This window comes from Anas platyrhynchos, chromosome 3 (genome assembly GCF_047663525.1).
Source record: "Anas platyrhynchos isolate ZD024472 breed Pekin duck chromosome 3, IASCAAS_PekinDuck_T2T, whole genome shotgun sequence".
Classification (NCBI taxonomy): Eukaryota; Metazoa; Chordata; class Aves; order Anseriformes; family Anatidae; genus Anas; species Anas platyrhynchos.
The window spans coordinates 46,387,946-46,413,862 of NC_092589.1; the positions used below are offsets into that span (position 1 = coordinate 46,387,946).

The following is a 25,917-nucleotide window of genomic DNA, read 5'->3' on the forward strand; positions in this document are numbered from 1 at the left end:
TCCTAGCTAAAAGTATTTTAAGATAAAAATCTGCCCTATAACTTTTTTTTTCCCCAAGGAAAGGGTTTATTTTGGAAAAAAAAAAAAAAAAAAAGTACTGATATCACTTACACATTTTTTCCTCCTTTTTCCTCAAAAACATTAGGAAAAAAAAAAAGAGAGAGTGAGAAAATGGAGAGCTGAGGAGAACAAGTGAAAACTGTTTTGCTTTCAGTATGCAGACAGTGCAAGCTTTCACTATATGTTCAGGTTTACTTCATAGATTGACACCTTGGTCCAGTCCCACTTTCACTGGAGGTAGGAAAAGAACTAGACCTAGTCACTGTGACTTTCCCTCTCCAAACGAGACATCTCAGGAGCACAGTCTGGCTCCCAAATGCAGCCCACAAGGCTTCCTTCCAGGCAGCAGGTGGGCTGGCCGAGCCAATGTCTCTGCCCACACGCTGACCTAACTGATGTGTTTGGACACTGCAGGCACACATCAAGTTCACACCTGGCTTGCAGGCAAACCTGAGCTGGAAGAAAGACTCCAAGGGAATACGAGATTAGGTGTGCACTCAAAAACCATGTCCAACATTCACAACACAGTTCCTTAGCTATGAGGCAACATGAATGTTTCCACAAAGGATGCTTACATTCATGAGTTATGGGACCGAGATTTATTTACAAGCTTAAAACAACTGTAATCCTTTCTCTTCAAAATGGGAATATCATATCTGCATATTTATCCAAGGACAGAAATGTCCTTGGATATTTAATTCATATTAATTCATAACATTCAAACATATCTTTAATTCATTCACCAAACTAATAATTCAAATGAGTGAAACTTTGCATTATTGCTAAAAGCTCTGTTTTAACAAAACAGAAATGCAGGGTGTTTTTCTCCTCTAAGTAAAGCAAATAGTAAATAGTAAAATACATCTTTATGGGAAATTCCACTCATATTTTGATGTGCTCCAGTTCTTTATGTGAATCATGAGAATGAAGATAGTACCTTTTGTTATGTCTATGGTAGCCCATAAAAGAATGGCATTTTTAAACAGCTAGGCTCTTTAAGATACCATAAATAAGTTAAGCTAAACATAAGCTATCTAGGGTTTCCAATGGAGAAAGAGGGTCTCCATAGCTATAGAATAACAATAACGCTGGTGTCTGTGACAGCTATCCTTGGTGCTCAGGAAGCAGCAAAGATTTGTTGGGGCTACCTCTGAATGCATACCCTGTGTGCCAGCCAAAATAAATGCCAAGCTACTCACAAGTGAAATTACCACTCAGACATGGGTCCCCAGGCCGGTTCAACAGTTCCCAGAAAACTCAGGTTGCTGCTACATGATGACAGTGAAGTAGGGAAATGTGATGCAAATTGGCAGTTGCAACTTTACAGTGAGGAACAATTTATATCAAACCTCCAGCCATTACAGAATTATTATTTATTAAGTATTGGTAAAGAATCTAGAAATGTTATGGACAACAAATCCAAGCTCCTTGGCTGGAATGTTTCAAGAAGTCTAGGTTAGGGCTGAAATATACTGACAGGACTGTACATATAAACTTGTTTTTCCGCTGATTACATGAGAATACCAAATATTATTACTGAGCTACTTACTGAATAGATTCAGAATAATGGTCTCTAATACCCCAATTGTGGGCATGGTACATTCACTTAAAAACAAAGGGAACAAGTTTTCATTACTGTTATTTATAGAATAAGAAGAGAAAAGAAAAAAAAAAAAAGAGAAGGAGAAGGGAGGGAGAAGGAGAAGGAGAAGGAGAAGGAGAAGGAGAAGGAGAAGGAGAAGGAGAAGGAGAAGGAGAAGGAGAAGGAGGAAAAAAGATATTGTGCGTCCATTATCTTTCAGTGCCCTTCAGGGCAAACTTAAGTTAAACAGGAACTCCCTCAGCTAACTCTAAGAGGGAAATTTCCATGGGAGATGGAAGCTTAGCTGTTCAGGCAAAAAATTCTCAGTAGCCAAAATGAGAATGTCACAGACATCTAAAATTCAGTCACAGGCATTGAACATGCTTTTCAGCTGCCTCCTGACACACTGCCTAAATCTCAGCACACATCCATGTAAGTAACTTAAATGCCTGAAGTTCAAACTACCCAGATGAACTAAAGTGCTACTTCTTCCAATTCACCCTCACACCATCAGCAAAACTTCCAATTGACCTGTTGCTGGCAGCTAGTCACCATTTTTTGGTGATCCAAGAGAGAGAGAAACTGTGTTCTCTCCACCAGACATTCCTGTTATAGATAGAGTTTGCTTTGAAGATGCAGTCAGCTAATAGAATTTGTACACTTGAGACCTGAAGTTGCTGAGGTGGGAGGTGAAAGGCTGTGCAATGGAAACTGAGTTATTCAAAGTTTCTGAACTCTGAAAAACTCCATTGATCCCAAATCTTCCACTAACCTAGCTAGGACTAAGTTTGTTGCTATTTAAAATAAGTAAATAAATAAAAATAAAAATCAGGGAAAAGAAGCACAGGGTTTTGTTTTGTTTTTGGAAAAAAAAAAAAAAACTTCAGTCCCACTCAACTCCACCCAGCATCATAATTTCAGGTTTAAAAGTTAATACACATTATTCAATGTCATGGAAAACCACTTGAAAAGCCTAAAATTACTTGAAAACTGCCACAGGAAAAATATGAATTCACTTTTGGAAGTTCACGGGGAAAAAAACTTGTTCAGTTTTGGGAATACAGAAGCTAAAAAAAAAAAAACATTTATTGATTTTAGCACTGAGGAAACTGACAAGAGTCTAGGAATTATTGACGCATTCTCTTTTTTTTTTAATCTATACAGCAAAGTTCTCATGACAATAGAAAATTTGAATTTTCTTTGTACAATGGCATTCTACAGTGATGAGACTAAATTTTACAGAGTAATTCTAAACACAGGGGAAAGAAAAAAAAAAAGACTTTTTTAATGTAATATACAAAATACTCCATGAAAAACAAAACCTAAATAAACCCCCTGTTTCAGGTAGTCCCATATCATGACTTACGACATACATTCAGCCTCACATTTGTCAGATTAAGAAGGAAGTCCTCACTGAGCAAAGTACACACTAATTATGTGTGTACTTAAGTTTGAGTACATGCAGTAGTTACCAAGACTACACCTCTGTGCACATTCAGGTTTGTACTATCCATTCTGTGGCTCAAGGGCCTTATTTCATATGTGTCAGTCCCTAAACATTTGATGTGTTAATTTATTTCTGATGTGTTAATTTATTTCTTCCTGTATGTTGTTGATGGTCTGAACTGCACAGACTGTTTATGCAAAATTTGTTGAAGCCAGTATGTTCTAAAACTTGAGAATTTTCAGAAGACAATATGAATTTTCCTCTAAGGTTTTCTGAAGTTTCACAAAGCTTTGTTCCAAGATGGTAAGTGGTATGTATAGAAGAGTTGAGTTATAACCTCCTTTGAGCTGAGGTGGGTTCAGGAAGGTCTTACTTCACATCCCCTGTTTTCTTAACTGGGCAGTACTTCCGTCTTCAAGAAGATGGGAATTAACCAAAGCACAGCCTCAAAAGGACACTCAAACCCTAGCTGTAGCACAATATGTGTTTGAGCACCAGCTAAAATGCACATAGCTTGTAGGGCATTACTGTCTAACCTCAAGCTTTCAGGGATGTGTTAGTCACCAGAAAGCCAGCCTCAAAATAATATTGAATGAAAAGGGTGAGAAAGATGAATACCTAAGCAGTATGAAAAGCATACCTAAGCAGTATGAAAACAAATCAAAACTTAAATCAAATCAATACTTAAACTTCTGATGTCCATCAATGCCATAAGGATGCCTTAAATAGGATGAACGCATTATTCTGCGTTGTCATTATCATAAGGCAAAACACATTTATAGTATCTATTTGTTATGAGTTTTATTAGCCTTATTTTCCAATTTAAAAGATAAACCCAAGGAAAAGCAGTGCTAGGTCAGGCATAATGATACAAACCTCTGTCTGGACATTCATGGAGATGAGGTAATCTGGACTCTTCTTCCTCCATCACATCCCCACTCCAAGGAATTTTTTATGCCATGACAACCTCTCCTACACACCAGACACTGATAGGAGATAGAGGCAATAATAGTGTGTCGCCTGGGCCCCACTGATTTCCTCCTCAAGGATTCGAGATGAATTTTTCTGCAAAGGCTACAAGGGGTCTCAGAGCATATGTCTCCTACGTCTGACGGGAAAGCTGTTTTTAGTTGATATCTTCTGTGCTTCAGCTTCCACACAAGCAAAGTCTTCTGGGGTAACCTCTGCCATGTCCCAAATCGTGTAAAATCTCCATTAACTGTAAGACAGTAGCTACTGGTCCTACAGGCAAAACTCTGCTCATAATGGGCAGCTGCATCATTCAGGGATATAACTTAAAGGAGTTACTTTCTTTTTACCGTTAGAACTTTTTTTTTTTCTTCAAAGAAATGGTTCTTCATGATTGGTTCTATTTTCAAGAGTAAGAAACTTGTCTTGTAGTTTTCACATGCGCTGACTAAGAGTATTGAAGGCTCAGCTTTCTAACTTACCAAGCCTTCCTGTGTGACATCCAGAGCACTCCAGTCCCGTCCTCACCAGTAGTAGTGGAGGGAAAAAGGCTAAGTGCTAAAGGACTCGTGCCCAAGGTTGTGCTAGCCACAGGAGTAGATCTACTCTGACATGTATCAGGGCAGTCCAGTAAAAACAGCTAGCTTAGATCTCAGGCTGAATTGCCTTAAATCCTTAAAAGAAAGTGGTTCTGTGCATGTTGCCTGCCTGGGACTGTCCCTGGCCCATGCTAATTCCCAAGCCTTGTAGATAAAGTCTTGTGGAAAACACTAGCTGGCCCATGCTCAAAGTGCAGCAGGGATCTCTTGTCCGGTTTACCAAAGCAGACAGTCATACTGTGTCCTGGCAATGTTTAATTTAGTAGTGTGGACATAGCCTCTGTGTCTTTCTGAACTGTATAAAAGCAAGCACATTGCTCTCTCATTTCTTGTATGGTTTGTTTCTTGGGGTATGCAGGGACAGATTTACTGTGAAGCATTTGTGTGTGTGGAGTGGTTCGCAGTCACAGGTGATACTTTAACAGTCCCCCAAACACAAATAATATTTCTTAACTGTCAACATACATTTATTTATTAGATTCATAATCTTGTTGCACAGTAAACTTCTCTGTCAAGTAAGTGGCAAAACTCCAGAACTTCAGAGTTCAGATTTTGTTTGGAAAAGTATCCAAAAATGTGAATGTCCATCTACAAAGATTACTTGAACCCTTCAAACTGCAAAAGCAGACTGGAAATTTAGCAAGATTATAACTTATTTTAATTTTTCCAAGTTTAGCAACAGATTTCAGCACTGTCTGGAATCCAAATATATATATATATATATATATATATACGTATATATATATATATTTGGATTGGAATAAAAAAAGAAATATAAAACTCTGTGAGGACTTCGAAGGAAGGAAGGAACAAAGGAAGGAATGAAGGAAGGAACAAAGGAAGGAATGAAGAAATGAAGAAATGAAGGAAGAAATACACTATGAAAGCAGTCACTTGTGATGCTTGTTTTGTCAAAGTTGAATACATTTTCAGAACTGAGGGGAAAGCTTATTCATTTTCAGGTTTGTTAAAGCTATTTCAGTCCCTGCTACAGCTATTGGAAATAGAAAGACAGCAGTAGAAGAAAAGAAAACATATAAAGTTCTGCCACTGTTTTTTATCATTTAGCTGTAAGATTCAGGCCCTAAAAAATTGTTTCCTTTGTAATTCCAAAGTATTACATGAACTGATTACTTTGGCTGTGAACAAAACTTGAATTCAGAAGTATAAAGGAGAAAGGAAACAAGACATCTTTAAAGAAAACTATCCCCTAATTTCAGCATTTAAATCAAACAGATCAGACAAATGCTGAGAACTAGTGAGGAGGAATAAAGATATCCAATCCAAATATGGCTTTCAAAAGAAAAAAAATATATGTAGGGAGAAAGCAGGCATCAATCTAATTGTGGTTCAAGCTTACTTCCTTTATCAATGTAAAATGAAATCCACATTCTTAATATATAAAAAAAGAAATGATGGACTCAAAATTATTCCGAAAGGTTTTGGGCATATATTGTGAAGGTGTTTAGATTTGTAGTGAGTAAACTGAACTGCACAAAAACCTGGTCACAAAGTTTACGATTAATTTAAATTGTTCCTGGAAGCATTCCCTTTCAGACAAGATTTCTGGGGGCTGAACAGAGATTTTTACCTGAAAAGAAGACAGGAGAAAGCAGATCTAAACTTAAGATGGCCCTTTCTGATCAATGATGGATGAGAAGATTTAATGTTGTGAATCCTGTAACAGGGACCAAAGATGACTTCATCTCTTTTCTCCATTCATGACTTCCACAGGCAAACATACATGTTTCTTCCACTAACATCACTAACATTAACAACTTCAAAACTTCATTCAAAACCAATGTTTTAACGTATTATTTTTGTATTTTTTTTAGGGGGACAGATGAACATTTCCAAAAGAATTTGTTTTCATTGCAACACAGAATGAAAACAAATGATGAAACCTTGAAAGTTGCCCTGGAATTGAACCATCATCTTTTGGTTAACCCTACTGAAACAACTCTTTCCTCTTTGGTCAAGCATCACCTGCAATAACAAAAGTCACCACACGAAAGCAACTGTCTCAAAAGGGGTCTTAATCTGAGGCTTTTCTCAGCTCTTGTGGGGAAATGTTTGATGGGACTATCAAAAGTAGTAATGCTAAGACTGAAACTGTTGCTAGGCCAGTGAATCATCTTTTTCTTCTGTAAAACTTGTTTGTTACAGCTTGAAATATTTCTGATGATTGCAGGCACAAGTAGGAATAATAATAATTAAAAAAATAAAAGACACTTTAAAATTTGTTATTAGAAACATTTAAGCTGTCTAAGGTGTCTAATTCCAAGTCTACAATTATATTGACATGCTGCATGTTAATTAAAAAAAAAAAAAATCAAATGAGCACTTCTCCAAATTGTAGTTGTTGACTGCATAAGAAATGCCAGCATTTCTGGATACATTTTGGGTAAGGTGATTAAATGTATCCCTATGGGGAAAAAAAAAATCTTGAAGATGACATTAAATAAAATAAATAAATAAATAAAATAAATAAAAGCAGAAAGAAAAACACTTTGGAAAACTCATTTCTGCATAAGTGTATAATGCTCTAAATGTACAAAATGAACAAAGCTTTAAATAATTCTCTCTGTTGTTCATAAATGTAACAAAAACTTTGACTTAGGTAGCTTCATTATGTTATCCTTGTTCACATAAGTAAATGGATCCATCAGCTAATACAATGGCTTATTATTAAAGGGCTGAAGAATGAGCACAGTGTTTCATCTAAGCAGAAGATGAGACAGAATGTCTCTTTGAAACAGTCCTGATACTTCAGAGGCTTTCTGGAGCTAATGGAGAGAGACGATGTGGAAAATTGCCTCCTAGAGGTTGAACCTGTGTGGTCCCTGGGGTTTCCTTCTCTCCTCCCACCTGCTCTTTTTGGACAGAGAGAAAGGGAAAGTAAATCTTTATGAGTGCTGCTATTCTTACATTTTAAAAGTAGTTAATTGTGTTGGGAATCACCCAACACTTCAGTGAGGAATTATGGCATGTTTCTCTTAGCATGTCAACTGAAATCTCTAGCACCAGCCTACTCTAAAGTGAAAAGATTAACCTGTGTATACTTTAAAAGTATTGGAACTGAAGCACTAGGGTCGCATGTTGCACAGCTTCTTCAGAGTTCAGAAGTAAAAGAGTAAATGATGTAGCTAGGTATGGCCTGTGACGGCTCTAAGCATTACAAATGATTTAACTGAATTTCAGATTTACACCATTTGAGGGTTTACACAACTTTCAGTTTTGCAGAAAAAAATCCCACAATTCTACAACTATGTTGGGGGGGGGGGGGATTACATTCTGAAACAAACCAAAACAATATCAACAAGTTAGATTTTTTTTGAGTTAACGATAACAGTTAGGAAACATACACTGAATTCAACTAACTCTAACTCAAAATACTAAACTGCAGTAGACAAGAAATCTCAGGAGACAACAATCTTGAGAGTTACTCTGAGTCTGCCAATGAGATGGTCCTTCAAGAATAAGGTCCTAACTATATAATTTCCTTAATGTCACTTAAAGTGTAAATGGATGAGGGAGTCATATTTTTGCTGATAGATTCATCTCCATGTAGCACATTGTTACAGAATTGACAGGACAAATTTCAACCTACTCGCTTTCAGTCAGCTGTACATCACTGCAAGTATAGCACTACTAGTTCTCAATATTCATTACATTTCAAAAGCTATTTTAAGTCTATTACTTTGCATAATGATCAAGGAAAACTATTGGAAAGCTTTGATTTGCTCACCTTTACAGTTGCCCCGGTATGCAATTTCCAGCTGAGGGTCTTTGCATTTTGCTCGTTGAAATTCACACCGAGACAAAAATGTTCTTCCATCAGATGCACAAAGGGATTTCTGAGGAGAACCTGCACAATCCAGGCTGCATTCTCTGTCTTTGTCTTGGTCCACTCTTAGAAACTAAAAAAAATATATACATATATTAATGCTGTAGGAATGCTATTCTCAGGTGAAAACTGCTTCATGATCCCCTTCCCCGAGGAACACATACAAATATTAACAAAAAATGAAAAGAAAGCTCTGTCTTTTTAGCCTATTCAAATAATAGTTGATTCAACATATGTGGGGTTGTTCAGCTCCTGCTATGAAGTGGTAGTGATTGCAACTTTTCTGTAACATACAATAAATCCACTGTTGCAATTAGGAAATCTCTGAATTTCCTTCAACCATTGTGAAGCTGAAAACAGTATCTTGGAATCTTCAGAGTAAAAAATAGTGATGGCAGAAACATTCTTCAACAGAAAAATGAGACAGCAATGGAAACTTCTCTATTTTATTTGCCACAGATTAACTAGGCTACAATAACAAGCTGAAAAGTCTGTTCTAAAGATCCAAGTAAGATATTTTTAAATCAATATACCCATAATATTTCCAATTGCCTCAGTGCAAGAGGTCTAAAGAGAAAATAAGTAAGGTATGAGAATGATATGAAGCACCATATGAAATGCAACAGATCATTTATTCTTGAAATGCATACATTCAAAAATTTCAGATACATTTTATACATACATTTCTATTTCTGTGTATGCTTGCTTATAAAAAGACATGCCAAGACTGAATAGGGAAACGCAGATTGTATAGACACAATCGTGTCTTCCCCCACCATGGGCCAGCTACAAAGACAAAACCTGAAACAGGCCATCTGCTGCATGATGCATCTCAACTTGTAATTGTATTGAAGTTGTTGCCCAGCAGCAAAAACTTCTTTTTTCTTCTTTAAGCACTGTCCCAGCTCTAGCATGGATCATCCACAGCTTCAGTCATTTAAGGATGTCCCTATCTGGGCACAAGTTGTCCATGGGCCACAGTCAATCAGGGGTGTCCCTGAGCCAGTGTGGGTAACCTGTGGACTACAGATTTGGGGTGGGTACTTTTTGGACTGGCACAGAGCAGTTCATGGTCTCCTCTCATACAGGAGAGCCCTGCAAGACCCCTGCTACTCAAATCCTGTCAGTTCTGCCCATTACACCATAGGTTCTCCCATTCTCAGAAATTAAATTTCATCTTCTCTAGAAGACAGTGAGTATAGGAATACATATATAGGGATTTATACTAGGAATTTCAGCAGACACACCCCTTTCTAGTTCTGCCACAAAGCTACACTGAACCACAAGTATGACCAATGGAGCTTGGTGTCATCTTTGGTACTCTGAGAAGGAGCTGCTCACCCTGAACCACGCTGCCAAAAACCTAATCAGTTGCTTGCTGCATGCCAGTGATAGTATTTTATCTTCTAAGCTCCCAAGAGGCTGGAATGAGCAAGGTGGTGAAACCACTGAGTCCTCAGATTAATTTCTCCATCATTTTTCTCTTTCTGAATAAGCACAAAGTTATGCAAGGCATATAGCTACCAGGAGATAATCATTCTCCCAAGCATCATGAGGTACAAGGTAATGGACCTAAGAAAAGGTCTTCATCCAGCTGAAAAAACATTTTTGTTGCTGCTGTTTCACCATCATAAACCACAGGTACAAAAAATTTTAAACTTTAGATTACAAAGTTTATTAGGAAGAAGATTTAAAAAAAAAAAAAAAAAAGTGACAGAGTGGTATTTGAGCAACAAAGAGCAGTACAAGGTAATAAATTCAGAAAATCAGAAGAGTTATTACATGTAGCTTCCCTGCGTTTTATTAAAAATAAATAAATAAATAAATAAATAAGGTATAAAGAGAGTCATAAATCTCCATAATTTTCATACTTAAACTTTGGTCTGTTTGCATTTCCTAGCACTTAATGTGAGGAAATACAGATGCCTTTCTGGAGAGTATGCTTGAGAATGGAGACACAATCTCAAAAGTATCACTTTAAAATAATAATCATATGGTTGGGATTTGACCAGATTTTTTTTATATTTTAGTGGCAAAGTAACATAAAGATGAAAGCTTCCTTTTCCTGATACTTTTGAGCAATTCTTCATTTTTAACATTAATTATCTTCAGAAGAAAATTACTTAGAAATTACACAGAAATCTCTAATCTTTCTTATTGGAATTTAGCTCTAGAGCTTCAGCAGTGGGAAAGAGATGTCTGTCTCCACTCCTACCCCCACCCCAATGCTATTTTGCAGATCCATTTTGCTGACAGGAATTTATAATTAGTTGAGCACAGTGGGAAGACTGTTGTCTCTCTTTATGTGCAAAACAAGCAACAGTGAAGACAGTGTCCTGTGTCTCTGAACAATCTCCACATGATGCTGGTCTCCAGGGCCTGGCCAGGTGCCCTGATGAGCTGCAAGAGGCCCTGGTAAGGCCCTCCAAGCATCTCTCTCTTGCCTGTGTGAGACAAGCTGTCAGAAGGGACAACCTTGGAGCATCTGCAGGACTCTAGGTTTAGACCTAGCCAGGCCTGTGAAAAGGATTTGTCAAGGAAAAAGTAGACGACATGGGGCCTCTGGCACAGGAACTGAATCCAGCTCCCTGCTCTGCCTCAAATGTCCCTGGTAGATTTAGTGATGTTAAGTCAAGCAATCTCCCTTTTCCTATTTTGTGAAGTAAGGATTTCTCTGTTTAGAAGACTACCCCTTCCATCTCTGTAATGGCTAGGCACTTTGCCATCTCTAATTTATCCTCAGCAGCGTCCCTTTTGGGCAAAGAATTATTTTTCAAATGCACAGGAAGGTTTCATGACCTGCAAAATACCATGTGGTAGATCAGGAAACTGAACACAGGACTTGGAAAAAAAAATGCATACAGAGAAACAGGCTAGATTCTGTCCCATTTTTCTTCCAGACTTTCATCATCCTTCCTGTTCCAAGTTGATGCAGGAGTTAAGATGGGTATGCCTGATCACAGTGGACAAACCACAGTAACACAGTGGACAGAAAATCCCCTTAATTGCCTGAGGAACAAAATTCACTCCCCTGAGAGCATGATAGTTCACAGATAAAGCTATATTTTAAAGGGCATTTATCCAAAGGGTTTTATTTAAGTATTTTATTATTTCAATGCCTTAGAGGAGATTAGGGTAAATTATGGGTTCATGGATATTCAAGCAACCTGGAAAAGCAGAGGATGAAGACATACCCAGGAGACAAAACCACTTGAATAGCTTGCTGGTTAGCCAAACCTCAGTGGAGAATTTGGGTTGTACATTTAAACAATTTCCACCAAGCTAGTGTAACTAAGGGATTTAAGAGCAGGAAGGACAAAAAGGCAAGCAATTGCAAGAAAGATATAGCATATAAAGAGCCTAGAAACTGTACTTTAAAAAATAAAAAAAATAAAAATAAATAAAAATTATCTGATTGGAATTTGGAAAATACTCCATTGTCATCTTTACTACAGCAGCATATGATGATACAAGTTGAAACCAGCATTGCTTACTCACATATGGCCAAAAGAATAGATAAATATGTCAAAGCTAATAAAAACACTGAAATAAGCAAGGGTTAGGAGATTTCTCATGGGATTTGCTATATGTTTAAACAGAAACAAGCAGAGTTAGTGACACAGAAACAGGAATCATACTGATGTACATCTTAGGGCTGTACTTTACTGTGAATACATTCCTTTAGCTTAAAGTTGGAGAGTTTAGAGAGAAAGATAACTCAAAATGTGAGTCAACGGACCTGAACACTGCTCACCCTGAACGCTGGCTCATCTATCTCTATATTTAAGTTCATTTAACAAACAAATCTCTTGTTGTAAAAACACATGATTCACAGAAAGACGAGCTTAAAGCAGTATTTTTGGTGCTTGCTGGTAGCAACCGAGATAAAGCCAACAATAGCTGATTGACCTGAGGTGGAAATATTCTGAACAAGTGGCAAAAAATGGACAGTTATGACTAAACCCTGTTAAAATGCAAACCACTTTCAATAGAGAGGTGTTCCTGTCCCTAACAGTGAAGAAACCAGCCTAGTCAAGTCTCAGAAATTGTTTTCAACAGCAAATTTGAGCTTATGCTACCAACTAATAGGCATGAGTCCTTAAGTGGAGTTGATATTTACTTGTCTTATGCTTTATATTTAATATTACATAATATTTTTATAGCCTCCAATTTGTTTCAGTCTTTTCAATGCATTATATTTTATAATATCCAGTTTTTAAATGGCCTACTATTCTACACTAGGCACTGTTTTAAACTCTCACACAGTATTTCTATGTGAAAGAAAGGACAGTAACAGGACCACGTCAAAAGACTTCTTGATTAAACTTACCTCAGTTAATGAAACTAAAATTCAATATAAGCTGCATGTACCCACTTGAAAGATATGAGCATGGATAAAATATTTTTTACAATCGTGTCTTTCAGGCACCACGGAATTCTGGTATTTTCCTTCACTGTCACATACAGCAAAGGCTCTTAATACTGTGTGAAATGAGGTCCTCCTGTATCACAAGTGGTACCAGTGTCATTTCATCCTTCCATTACTGGAGTTTGGTAACACTAGCATTGTCAGATTATGAAGTTATTGGTACCAGAAACCTTGCTTATACTGGAGAAAATTATTTATACAGCTGTGTTTTCTGCTCTGCTTTAACTTCCAGCTTTGTTCTTGTCATTTGTCCCACATCTGGGCTGTGGAAGATCAGGATGATTTTAAATTCAGCCACAAGCAACATGCTACAGTCCAGACCTCAAGAATAGGCATTATGTTGTTTCCTTACAGAGCTATTAAACCATTTATCAAGATAACATGTCCATAAAGTCATTCACTACCATGGCATAAAATGCATCTTCTTTTTACCTTACATTATCCACTTTTATGCAGGGATTTGGTTTCATTCCCTCTGGTCTGTATCCTGCCTCCTTGTCATCTTTATGGCAAAAAAAAAAAAAAAAAAAAAAAAAAAAAAAAAGGGGGTTTCAGATGGAAATGAGTTACGTGTAAATTTCTGCATTTCCAATGCACAGATCTGGGATGCCACCATCTACAGGGTAGAGCAATTAACCACTCTCCACTAGACAGATCATATAGTATACCACGAGAAAAACAATGCATGACTGGAAAGTCAACATATACCTACATGTCCAAACGATGATTCATCCCCAGTAGGTGCCTAACTGACAATAGGTACTTAAACCTATTTTAACCTAAAAAGTGACAACAGTTTTTTACTGTTACATTCTGTGAATCCTTTGTAACTGATATACAGACTCCCCCCCCAAAAAAGTGAAAACTACTGCTTTGCAACCTAATATGATTCTATGATTCTAAAATGCAGTTTAAATTGGCTTGGGGGGGGGGGGGGGGAAAAAAAAAAGCAAACGCGGGAGAAGAGTATTTCAAGCTGGGAGTCTGAGGCTGAAAAGTCCTGATAGACAAGTAGAAGGGAAAAGATGGATGCTAGTCATCACTGTTTTGCTTGGAACAGCCTAGTGCAGACTACAGCTTTGAAAGGCAATTTCTTTATCCCGCATCTGGTTACTGTAAGATGTTGAACAGAATGGTCTGACTTGCCTGCTGCTGGCATGGGAGGTCTGCAAACAAACTATGGAGCAGTATGCTATAAAGTGGCTCTGTGCTTAGGGCTTTGTGCTGTTGAAAAATGTGCTGATTTGCAGTGATTTATGTAGCCACACTGTTCCTTTCTGATAGCTGCCTGAAGGACAGATGTGGAAACCTCCAAGCTAGGAATATTTTGTTCCCTCTGGGATCATCCACAATGGGAAAATGAGTTAGACAATAGTAATACATATGTGTATATATATATATGTATGTGTATACACACACCATTGTATATATCTACCCCCACATGCAGGCTATAATAAGTAAAGTGATATTTGCATGTGTATTTCAGACAAAGGCAATGATGTTTAACTAACAATATGACAGTCTGCCTTTGAGAGCACTTTAACCAGCTAGATTGCCTCAGTTAATCGCTTTATTAAAAAAACACACTTTTTCAACATTCTTTCATCACTCTTTTGCTAAGGAATAAAGCAGAAGGTACATTTATAGAACAAATCCTACTGTCATCCCAATGTTATGAAAAAGCATTCCATCCTAGTTGTGAAATCTATGGAAAACCTAAGTTCTCCTTATCCTTGAGTGGTTTGGAAGAGTACTAAATGGTACTTTCAAAATGACAACTCAGTTTAACTGCTGTACTCAAAGTATCTTTAACAGATTAGTTCATCTAGCACTGTCCCAGTGAAGCAATGCAATCATTCATGACTGTTCCAGGACAAAGCCCAGAGCTGCCTACGGCAAATTGTGACCTTCTTTGTCCAGACATACAGGACATTACCACTGAGGTTAAGCTTGCATGGAAGAATTTATACAGAAAGGCATCACATACATGCCTTATCAGAGAATAACTCTGATGAGCTAGAATGTGCTCATCTCCTCTACCATAGTAGGCAAGGAGATTTGCACTTGTAACAAAGAACCTCACGAAAACATCTCTGTGTCTACTCTCAACAGTAAAGGTTCTCAATGTAAAACAGAAACTTTCCATTATCTTCTATTACTAGACAAGTGAGCAGACTACTGATTTCAATGAGGTTATCTAAAACTGAACATCTGTTGCTTGAAATTTATTTATCTCTGTTATATATATATATAGTAATTAGAATATATGTATATATTCAGTTACAATAATGTAGCACTCTCCAAGGCAGCTAAATATCACACAGCAAATCCAGGTCATGATTTTATAATGTGGAACTAGTTGCATGAACTCCCATTTTCAGGAATTAAGATAAATTGGATTGGGGGGGGGGATAAGATTCATCTGACTTAGGATAAAATGGATCATCATAGACTAGAAACGTTTCTTACACTTTATGAACTGGAGAGCCTGTTCAACTAGCTCCCCTGTAAATGGCTGAAGTCCTTTGAGTCCTGTGAGATTAACTCAGACTATAATGCCAAAGGAAAAGCAAAGGGGAAGAAAAATACAAAACCTCAGGTTCCAGATGGTTAAAACAAAGGTGGGATTTAGGTTTCAGAAATTTATCAAAGAAATTTATCAAAGATGTCCAGGAGCTGCTTGTGGATCTGCAGAGAGAACACAAAAGGGACAATTTTCCCTAATGTCTACTGAGATGTCATTTTATTGCAAAGGAGTCTGTTAAACTCTTGAACACAGACCTCCCCACCTTGCCTCATTATATTTCATGTAATCTTTCATGTGTAACATATCATACCTCTTACCAGCGGTAGCAATGACAGTTGGGAAAACAAATAAATAAATCAGATTATGTAATTTCACTGAGTGGGAAGGTGGATTTGCTTTTTGTGTGTGCACACATTTTTGTTGGGTTGTTATTTGTTGTTTTGAACAGCAATCTTGGGTCTGTGCCAGAAGTCAGGTCCAAATTACCTATCTGTTAGGATAGTGTTTTGCTTTACTCCCTGGTGCCTGGAGTGCAGCGGAGCTCTTGGAGACTCACTGCCATCTGCTGAATATGAAAACACGCTAAACTACAGTATCATTTTTTTACAGCCAGCACAGAAAAATGATTGTTAAACAAGGTAGTGCTTTGATTGACATGTTCGGCTTTAGCATGTAATTTTTTGATGTTTATTGCTTTAACAGGTATTTTGTTAAATGAGCTCTACTATGCTTTATTGATGGATGGATGGTGGGGCTGAATGTCAGCACATCCATCATTTCTTTCTGCTGTTGCCTCATGAATGACTAAAGAAGGCAAAGCATCTCAGTTCTGCATCCATGTAAACTAGGAATGACTGCTGAAATTAACCCAGAGTGACACAGGTTCTTTCCTGTTTTGAAGAAGGGATGGACATCCATTTATCCTACCTGCAATCTCAACTTTCACCATATCAACAAAAAAGTCTCTCCCAATGGCTCACTGACTTAAAGAGAGCTCAGGTGAATTTGGTGGCTCTATAATTAACAATATTTCTAATCTACTTTGAAGGAATTATTCTGGGTTTGAAGGGAAGTAGGGAACCACAACCAATTTAGAGAAGGGTTGGGAAAGGCAGAGAAAGTGAACTCTGCAAGGGGTTCGAAAGTCCCAGATGAGCAGATTTTTCTTCTATTTATTATAGTTTTGATCAAATTTAACTGAATTGCTTTTGTCTGTAGAGGCTTAGAAGAAGGTACTGCAATTTTCTGTGCTCTTTAAGCATTCTAAGTATAGTATACCAGGAAACCCAATGAAACACTACAAGAAAGGTGCAAATCTTTATTTTTTTCCCCTCTCCATTTGGTTTTGTCTTGAAAAGAAACTTTAAGGTAGTGCAATCATACCCCTCGAAGGGCTATTCTCTTGAATAGCTTAATTCGAGGATCTGATTCCATCACTAGTAAGATAAACACACAGATTTCAATAGGAGTAGGCTTACACAGATTCAATAGGAGTAGGCTTGGGTTCAAGAGTAGCTCTCAGCCCTGATGAACTATCCTTTCAGAAGGACCTTTCACTGTTTCATTTGAATGTTCCTTTAATACAGCCTTTGGAAACACAAAGCACTCCCTTCAAATGAATCCTGCCAGACACTGCAAAGTCTAAGCATCAAAACCAATGCTGGTATTGACCCCATACAGCTAAAAATGAACTAATGGTCTTAATTTTCAAGACATGATAAATATTGACAGTGACACTAAAACACCCATTATCTGACTACATTCATTTGCTTCCAAGATTGGGAGTCTTCCCTAGTCCACTTAAACGCTCACTCTTGCTAAGTGAGCCTAGTGTATTCACCATAGATTAAAACAGCCCACACATTTAATACTGTAGATATTTACAAGTAATAACTGGGCACCACAGCAAGGACAAATGGACTGCACCTTTTTTTTTTTCCCCAAAAATAGTTTACTTGGCTTTTCATAGATCAAAAAATCTTTCTGTTACTTTTATTATAATTATTTTGAACTCCAGTTTAATGTAAACAGTTGGTTTCTTTCATATTGCACCATCAAAACAGAAGTTAAAAGGTATCCAAAATTTGGGTAGACCAGCCACACATCAGCTTGCTGTATGTATTGCCCGAAAATTGAAATGTAGATTGGGATGGAAAGCATGACTAATTTTAAGTACAGCACTGAAAGCAGCACTGTTTAAGATGTGGTAAAGAAAAAAAGACAACGCTTATCAGGAAAGTGGTGTCCTTCGTATGTCTGAGCAACCACTAAACAGAAAGATCTTTCTTTTAGTTTCTTCAGTAAATACATAGATTTTGTTTCTTGTTTCCAGTGGTATTACTGCCTTTGGTTTTGAAGTATTATCAGTAAAGTGTAGGGGTTCAACAGAGTTACATAACACCTACACATAAACAGACCTTGGGTTACCAGAGACAAAACAACCAACTTATACCAAAACTCAAACTGAAGTGGTCTCAGATTTAAAGGTATCCTATTCTGCATGTATTGCAACCCGCTATTTTTTTGATGTGTCATGTGTCCAGTGTTCTGCATTTTTCTCAAGTCACTGGTAACTTTATGCCCTTCGTTCTTGTGGTATTGTTATTCATAATCTTTTCTTTGGCAAGTTGCTGTCATTTATAGTGTTTCTTGTCAGTTGCCAGAAGTCACACAGGGAGAAAATAAACAGAGAAACAGTGGGATGCATTGTCTATGTATTGAATTATCCCCTAGTTTACTTAAGCTTTTCACAAGGACTGACCCAGCTTTCAGAATACAAGTGGGCTAGGACAACCATCCAGTTAGCCAGTTTCTTCACACACAACTAATCTGCCTGGTTGGTGTCTATAATAACCACAGCTAGGATTTGGGAAAACAGACACCTTTTACTTTTTCATCTGGTTCAAAGGCTGCTCATATGAAAAATATTTTGGCTTCTAAAATGTTGAAATGCTATTTTAAAATGCAAATAAAATCTGAGCCAGATCAGCATTTCTATATTTGAGGATTTTATTTTAGGATTAAAGAATATGCCCACACACACACTTAAAGTGTCTGAGGTAGCTTAAAACAATAAAACTATATGCAATGTTCCATAAGTCAAAATAAGAATCATTAGGCTGAATCTCTGTCCTAACAGCCAGAAACCTCCTTGTTCACTGGTACAGCACATAGGGCATGCAAAACTCTGAAAATCAGTTTCTAGGTGCTCTCACACTGTCTTTTCCTAGGTGAGATATTGCTGTTCTTGTGCTATTTTTCCCTGCAATCATGAAATGTAGTTTCCCTTCCCAGCTTACCTCTTCTGTCTTCCCACCACACATCCAGGAAGCTGCCAGCTCTCCACACCAGTCCGGCAGCAATTATACTGAGGGGTGTTGACAAATTCATAAGAATCTGCTATCTTGATGATCAGTGTTTGGTACAGTTGGCAGAAGGTGCATGAAAATTCTATCTGATCAAATGCCTTTCCTATTTAGACAAGTTCTCCCTTCTCTCCCCAAAATCACACCTCTTCCCCACTTAATATGATTTATATCCTTCTCCTTAACATCAAGAGAAAAGCCTAATGAAGAACTCCATTAGTTTTGAAATGATTTACTGAATGAATAGAGGGACCCCCCCCCCCCAACACATAAAGTGAAACAGTACTGAACGTTGTGCTACAGACTGGTAAGGAACAATCTCTCTTTGTGGGGGGACAGAAAGGCTCTGCTAAATGGGGCATTTCTACATCTGAGTTCCTGTGCAACTCTATTTAATGCCTATCCTGATCAGCAGGCAACTGGCCACTCTCCATATGGCTGGTTGCCTTCTCTTCCTGGGGAACTAAAGAACACAGAGGGCGTCTCAGATGACGAAGACACAGTATGAGACAATATCACAACAGAGCATTTCTTTTTATAATTTAAATCAAGTAAGCAACTGATTCACGCAGCGCAGAAACTTGATAAGACATCAAAGGTCTGATCCCCAACCCATAAAGCTAACTTGCTGACAATAACTGCAGAGCTCTAACTCTCTTACATTTATCACTGCCACCAGTTTCTTCAGAACAAAGCATTTTGGGAGGACGGCAAGCAGCTGAATCTGAGAGGCAGATTTTATTCTTGTTAAACTGTTGATCTTAAGAGAACACACTGCTAGATTCAAATACTGTCATCTTTGAAAGAAGAAATCATGATAGAAACAAACAGTTAAAGCACACATTTGGAATATACCAGAGTTTAACAAGCCAGCCTAATGAGAAAAAACACTTTCTGTAAGGACAGAAGAACCTGGCTGTGGTTTTCTCAAACCACTGGCATTTTTACTTCCCCCCAACTTTGGGGTTTTATAGAACTCTTGCATGTTTGCTTGTGTACTGGGCAAAAACATTTTTTCCTTTAATTTAAAACATTGTTTTGCATGGAAAAATGTCATTAAGGAGACATTATTTTCTAATTATTATGAGGACTTTTGGAAAAGAAAACACTCATATATAAAAAACAAAATCTTGTGTGTATCTAGACGGGGGGGGGGGGGGGGGGGGGGGGGGGGGGGGGGGTGAGGCAAGTGGGGTAGGGATGTCAAATCATGATCCAACAAAGGCAATTTACCAGCAGAAGAAAAAAAAAGTCCAAGTTCTGAGTCACATTATAAGTAGCCTCCGCTTTCTTTGTAGCAGAATGCATTTCCCTTGCTGTTCTTTGTCTTTACACACCAGTTGGCCACTAGCTTTTAAATCTTTCCTAAAAGAATATGCAACAGTACCAGAGAAAGTTAAAGAATCCAGTGCTACTAGCAGTTCAGCCCATTAAGTCTCTTTCTATTGTGGATACATATATGTGAGATTTCCCAATAACAAAAGGAAGCATTAGGGATGAGAAATCTGAGGAGCATTTGCACCGGTTCCAGTTAAACTCAGTGAGCAAAGACCCCACTACATTAGACATTATACCTACAAAATCCCCACAGAAGCTGAAATGACATTCACATATATGGTACTGTGGGTAAAACACCAACAATAGAAGATACTACTGTCCAGAAGTAAAAAATCAGTGCAGTTTCTGAACAAAGTGGAGCTAAGAACAGACAGAACAAGCTCATAGCTGTTGATTGGGTTGCTTCAATCAAAAAAAAAAATCACCTATTTTTTGAATATTTTCAAGATTTTTGAAATAGGATGCAGTCAAAAACAATTCTTACAGTCTCATTATACACTCAAGGGAGTTTAGAAAGTCTTTGTACTAATGGTAAGAAAAATCTTCCAACTACTTCAAAAACATGACATATGAACGAAACAGAGCTCTGAAGAACAGCTATGTCAATCAGATTTTTTCTCACCCTCCAAAGTGGATGAAGTGAGGCCCAACAATTTCCAGCTCTTACCAAGAATTGATCTAAACATATTTCTAAATACAAGGATGAAGATTTCTGGAATCCAAAGTCTCTGAAGCAATGTTGTATATTTGTAGCTTCTAGTCATATAGGAAAAATAGCAGGAGCTTATCCTCTCAGATTATTTTTGTTGGGAACATACTATTACTTCATGATACAGATATTGCTTCTAAGCAATGGAACTGTCCAACAAAGGAAAATAAAAGGAACAGGGGTGGCACCTATGAAATATTTTACTATTTCACTAGAGAAAATAGCTGGCTGCTACAGTTTTGTACAGATTCTAGCATTTTGAATAGTATTTAATAGAGTTCATCCCCTTCTAACAGGCATACCCATCCTATCAATTCCACATTCTCTTCCTTGCCTGTCTACATGTTGTCTTTCTTGGAGTCTGGGACCTGGCTCTTGCAAATTATATTTTGTCTTCTGTTGCTGGTGAGATCAAGCATAGGAACAGCTATTTCTCTGTTGTGTGGAAATCCAGAAGTGAGATGGCTAATTTCAATCAAATTTCATTGGCATGGGGGGAGGAAAAGAATAGAAACAAAGAAAGAAAGAAAGAAAGCTTAATCTTACTTCCTGCACTCTATTAAGCAGAATTATAAACTGTCCACTCCAGGTTACTGATGGACAGTGCTTGACCACATTAAAAAGCAATCTTGATGAGTATGACAAATGTCAATTTAAACATATTCAGCTCGAATATAGCTTGAACTACTTGAACAAGGATATTCTTCAGGGTCCTTGGCAAATATAAATCATTTTTCAACTGTTCAGAAAACAGAAGAACAAAGTTATGTGAATTCAGTGTGTCCATAGTTACGATTGGAGAGGTCTTCTAGTTAAGACGCAGGCCTGGGAAACTACAGAATTTGTCCCCCATCAGGTCTAGTACAGATTGCCTTTAACACATCAATTAAGCTATTCTTCTGTATTTTCAGTCTACCACTTGACCTTTTGGTTATCATCTACTAGGCTGAGATATGCCTAGCCACATCTTACAGCAGCTGAGGGACAGGCCCTTATTGTTTATTAAAGTCCCTTGAGGCCCATCACTAATTCATTCTATACACCACAGCTCCAGCCACAACTTGCTCAAAGTAGCATCATTACTTGACTCTGACACATTTGCCATAGTTCTGCTGTCAACTGCCTGGACTCTGGCTCCCAAGTAAGGAAGTTCATTCAGCTGTGAAGCTGTCTGACAGAAGGAGGTGCCAAAGTACCACAGAGTGCTGATACAAATGACTCCAGTTAACATGGCATTTTCCCATTATCAACAGAACCCATAGAAAATGAATTATCAGAATTAAATACTTCTTTTGGATTCACACATTTTAGAAAAACTTTAACTTTACAAAGTTAAAAATCTAAGTTCTCTACAGCTTCAGTTAATGTTATTATGTTATTTTCATTATAAGAACATCTTGATTAATTAACCTATCTTCAAAATTTTCCCCTAAGAAGAGAAATTCCACTAGCAGCAGCTTACAGACAGTAAATTAAGTCACAGAGAAAGTCTGTGGCAATGCTGTGAATTAAACCTAAGATTCTCAAAACTCATTTCTGTTTTTCAACCATGTGTCATCTTTCCAAATGTTCTTTCCTACAAAAAGATTTAGTCATGGCTGAAAAAGGCCTGTCTCATTAATGAAGCAAGGATTCAGTAAGAGAAACTGTATGAATCCTTCAAAACTGGCACGTATATTTACTTGTTAAAAAAACACTTGAGGACGTTCTGTAAATGAAATTGTGATCCTCTTTGTTTCCATTTAAAAAAAACCTTTGTTGAAGGTCATTTTTAATGGGATTTGGATGATGTTCCAAGAGAAAAGCATGGGCTGAGCTGTTTGGCTTGCACGCCATTAAGTCTCTGTTTTGAAAAACAGTGTGGTACTGACTGGTGTTTGAGCTCTTTCAGGGCATGCCCTGAATTCAAGGCCTCACACAATTCTCCTCCACTTCTGAGCCTAGAAGAATATAGGAAAACAGTAACATTTAGTTTCTAAGAGCTATATACTGGCAAAGTTCCTTCTTAAAAGAATCAGGTCTACCTAAAAATCAGGTAATTGGAGTCAGGACTCCACCATTCCTACCTGCAATGAACTGACTAAATCATAGACAAGCCATTTTACCTCTTGGCATTTCTTCAGTCTATACCCTCCTCCACCCCTTCACCCACCCCATTCCGCCCCCCCCCCCCCCCCAAAAAAAAAAAAAAAGAAAGAAAGACTATCGTACTTGCCTGTATTTCTAAAACATTTCATAAACCATGATTGAAGAATGGAATATAAGAGCAAAACATTATGTAAGTGCCAAAGCCACAAGATCAGGCTCTGAATGAGACCACAGACTTGACTTGCACTTCAGTTCTCTGGGGCTTATTAATTGCTGAGCATAGATTACTTGGATTTTCTATGATAGCTTAACATAGTGTTTTATTTAGTTATTGGTGTTACAGCTCTAGGAACACCTCAGTTTTCAGATAACTCTTGTGTGTAGCTATCAGACTTAGAAACTACGACATAATTGTTATATTCATCAAAACACAAAATAGATCAAATAGATGCGATACCTTAACATTTCTATAGCACACCATTACAGTTAAGGCAGAGAAATACATGCATTTTCCACAGGTTTTCCCAATGTTCAGTCCTTGCACCATAACAATTTGACCAAAAGCTATACCATAGAGCTTCTAAACAGCAATACTGCAACTAAATTACAAGTTCACCTGAGAAAAATAGCAAGTACTCCATTAAAGGAAGTACCTTAAATGGATTCTACACCCAAATGTTTTTGGTTTTTTTTCCTTTCCCAGTTGGAAATGTAGAGAGATTTATTGCAGAAAGGAGCTGATATCATGATTTATCTACTGCATACCATGCTTTTAATATCAGCACATCTATCAGATTAAGTAATAGTGGAAAGTCTTTAACATTGAATATTCAAGATACATCTTTGTTAGTTGCTTTAAGAGGAATGAAGCTGCAAACTGGCTAAATTATTTGCCCTCCTTGCACTACAAATTGTATCAAGGAAACTGGACTCTGCTTGAAGTTGGGAATGTTTTGTTTCTGTAAAATATTGTTGAACCACAGGAGGATCCAAGCTAACTAAATATGGAGCAAGAGATGTTTTTGCAATACAGGCCAAAACATTCTGTTACTGATTCATTGGTAATTTATGACTGGCTTGGATATAATCTTAACCAACCATCATTGGTTTTGGGAGGTGAAATGACATGAGTCAACTGAAATTAATATGATAAAGAACAGCTCACTCTTACTGCTTAAATCCAGTCAAAGCTTTGCTTCTTGCAAGACTGTTCCAATCCTAATCTTCAAGAAAAGGCAAATACAAAGAGCTGTAGCAAGCTCCATTTGTTGTACAATTCCTACCTCCCTAGCTCAAAATCATAATAGCCTTATGCAGATGGAAGGAAAAACATATGTTTTCACAGGTACAGAACACCCTAAAAAATAATAGACAAATGCAGTATTCATAAAATATGGTAGTTGTATTGGATATACTGCTTCTTTTTTCCATGTGGTAGCTGTATTGGATATACTGCTTCATAAGCTGTTGCTCCCCATTACCAATCATTCTCCTTTCTTCCTCCCATTTCTAAGCCTAAAAATCTTTTCAAGAGATACTCCAAGCTCTTTTATATAACCTTGTGTGAGAATCACATTAAGGTCCTGCTCTTTGTCCGTAATAAAGTCACATCCAGGAAACATTAAAACTTCAACCCTAGAAGTAACAGAGGACTATTTAAAACAGAGAAAAGTGCTATAAATAAATATAGTAAGTGAATTCTAAGACTATATCTAACAGTCTCTGCAGAAATAGTATAGACAAACGTGAGTTTTTAAGCCAAATTCTGAACTACAGATAAAGAAGTAGGTAACTTGGTGCCTCCAATAGAAAGGGGATGGATTCCAATAATTATCTACACTTAAACATTAAAAAAATCAGTAGAGAGAGAGTGATAAGTCTTGGGGAAACACTGTCCTCAGCAATGAACAGTCTTCTACTTTAAACCTTTACTCCCTAACTCAAATTGCCTCAGTTACCATTTTGAGGGAATACACACCATTAACTAATCACTGTAAAAGTTCCTATCTTTAAATGTTAGGGCCATATAAGTTATCCCCAATTATCCTACAAGTCTTCTTTTACCTTTGAATCTTCCCCAGATTAGCTCTCATTCTGTTTAATATGTTAACTGTACACTTTAAATAAAGTTCTGACCCCATAAACTGATATCCATTTGAATATGATCCATCCCTGATGAACTGCATATGATGGATATAAAAAAATAAATAAATAAAACCAAGGCAGATTTGCCTTCTCTATGATGCCTTTTTAAGCTGCTCTTAGACTGAAACTCAGCTGATAACTGCTACAGAGCTAGCCTACATTCTCTAAAGTCTTTAACCAGACATGTATTTTATGGACACAAGACATTCCTCACAGGAGTCACACTTTGCAAGGCTTTAAAATACTTCCATTCTTAAGGGGAGGCAGTCTATGATTGCTCATCCTTGCCTGCCTCAAACTTAATGACAACTTAAAAGGAAGCGTCAAGATGTGTGTGTTCCTTAGCCAAGGCCTAATACTTTGCTGAACAAGGGTTTGTAGGTCTTTTTTTTTTTTTTTTGCACTATTTTATTACTGGCCCAGAGCTATCTGAGGTCCCTTCTATCTGATAGAGCACGCAACATGAAGCTTCATGGGCCTCACTGTTTTCTCTCTTGCTCCCTTAGTGGACTACATTTTCAACGCTAAGTGTTATTGAACAGTGTCTGGTAACTGCATAGATCTTACCCTTGATTCACCCTGTTTTATATTGTTCTTGGCTGAAATAGGCAAGAATGAACAACCCCTAATGAGAAGTCTGACCATCTTCCTCCAGGGGAATTGCAGCTGTACAGAGACCACATGCTGTCTTTGGAAAACGAAAATCTGTGAGGCAGTTTCTCCTTGCTGGTGTAATACAGTGCAAGTCAGACCACTTTTACTAGGACAGATAAGCCAAGCATCCTCCTTTGATGAGAGAGGAAAGTAGCAAT

General features: G+C 37.5%; 1 protein-coding gene across 7 annotated transcripts in view; it reads right to left on the minus strand.

The window, feature by feature from the left end:
- Nucleotides 1-25,917, minus strand: part of SMOC2 (SPARC related modular calcium binding 2) — a 149,370-nt gene that overhangs the window by 95,368 nt on the left and 28,085 nt on the right. For all 7 annotated transcript variants that reach the window (XM_072035808.1, XM_072035807.1, XM_072035806.1 and 4 more), the window contains exon 2: nt 8,406-8,577. In XM_072035808.1, the coding sequence (XP_071891909.1) occupies nt 8,406-8,577 (172 nt within the window). The remainder of the gene's footprint in view (nt 1-8,405; nt 8,578-25,917) is intronic.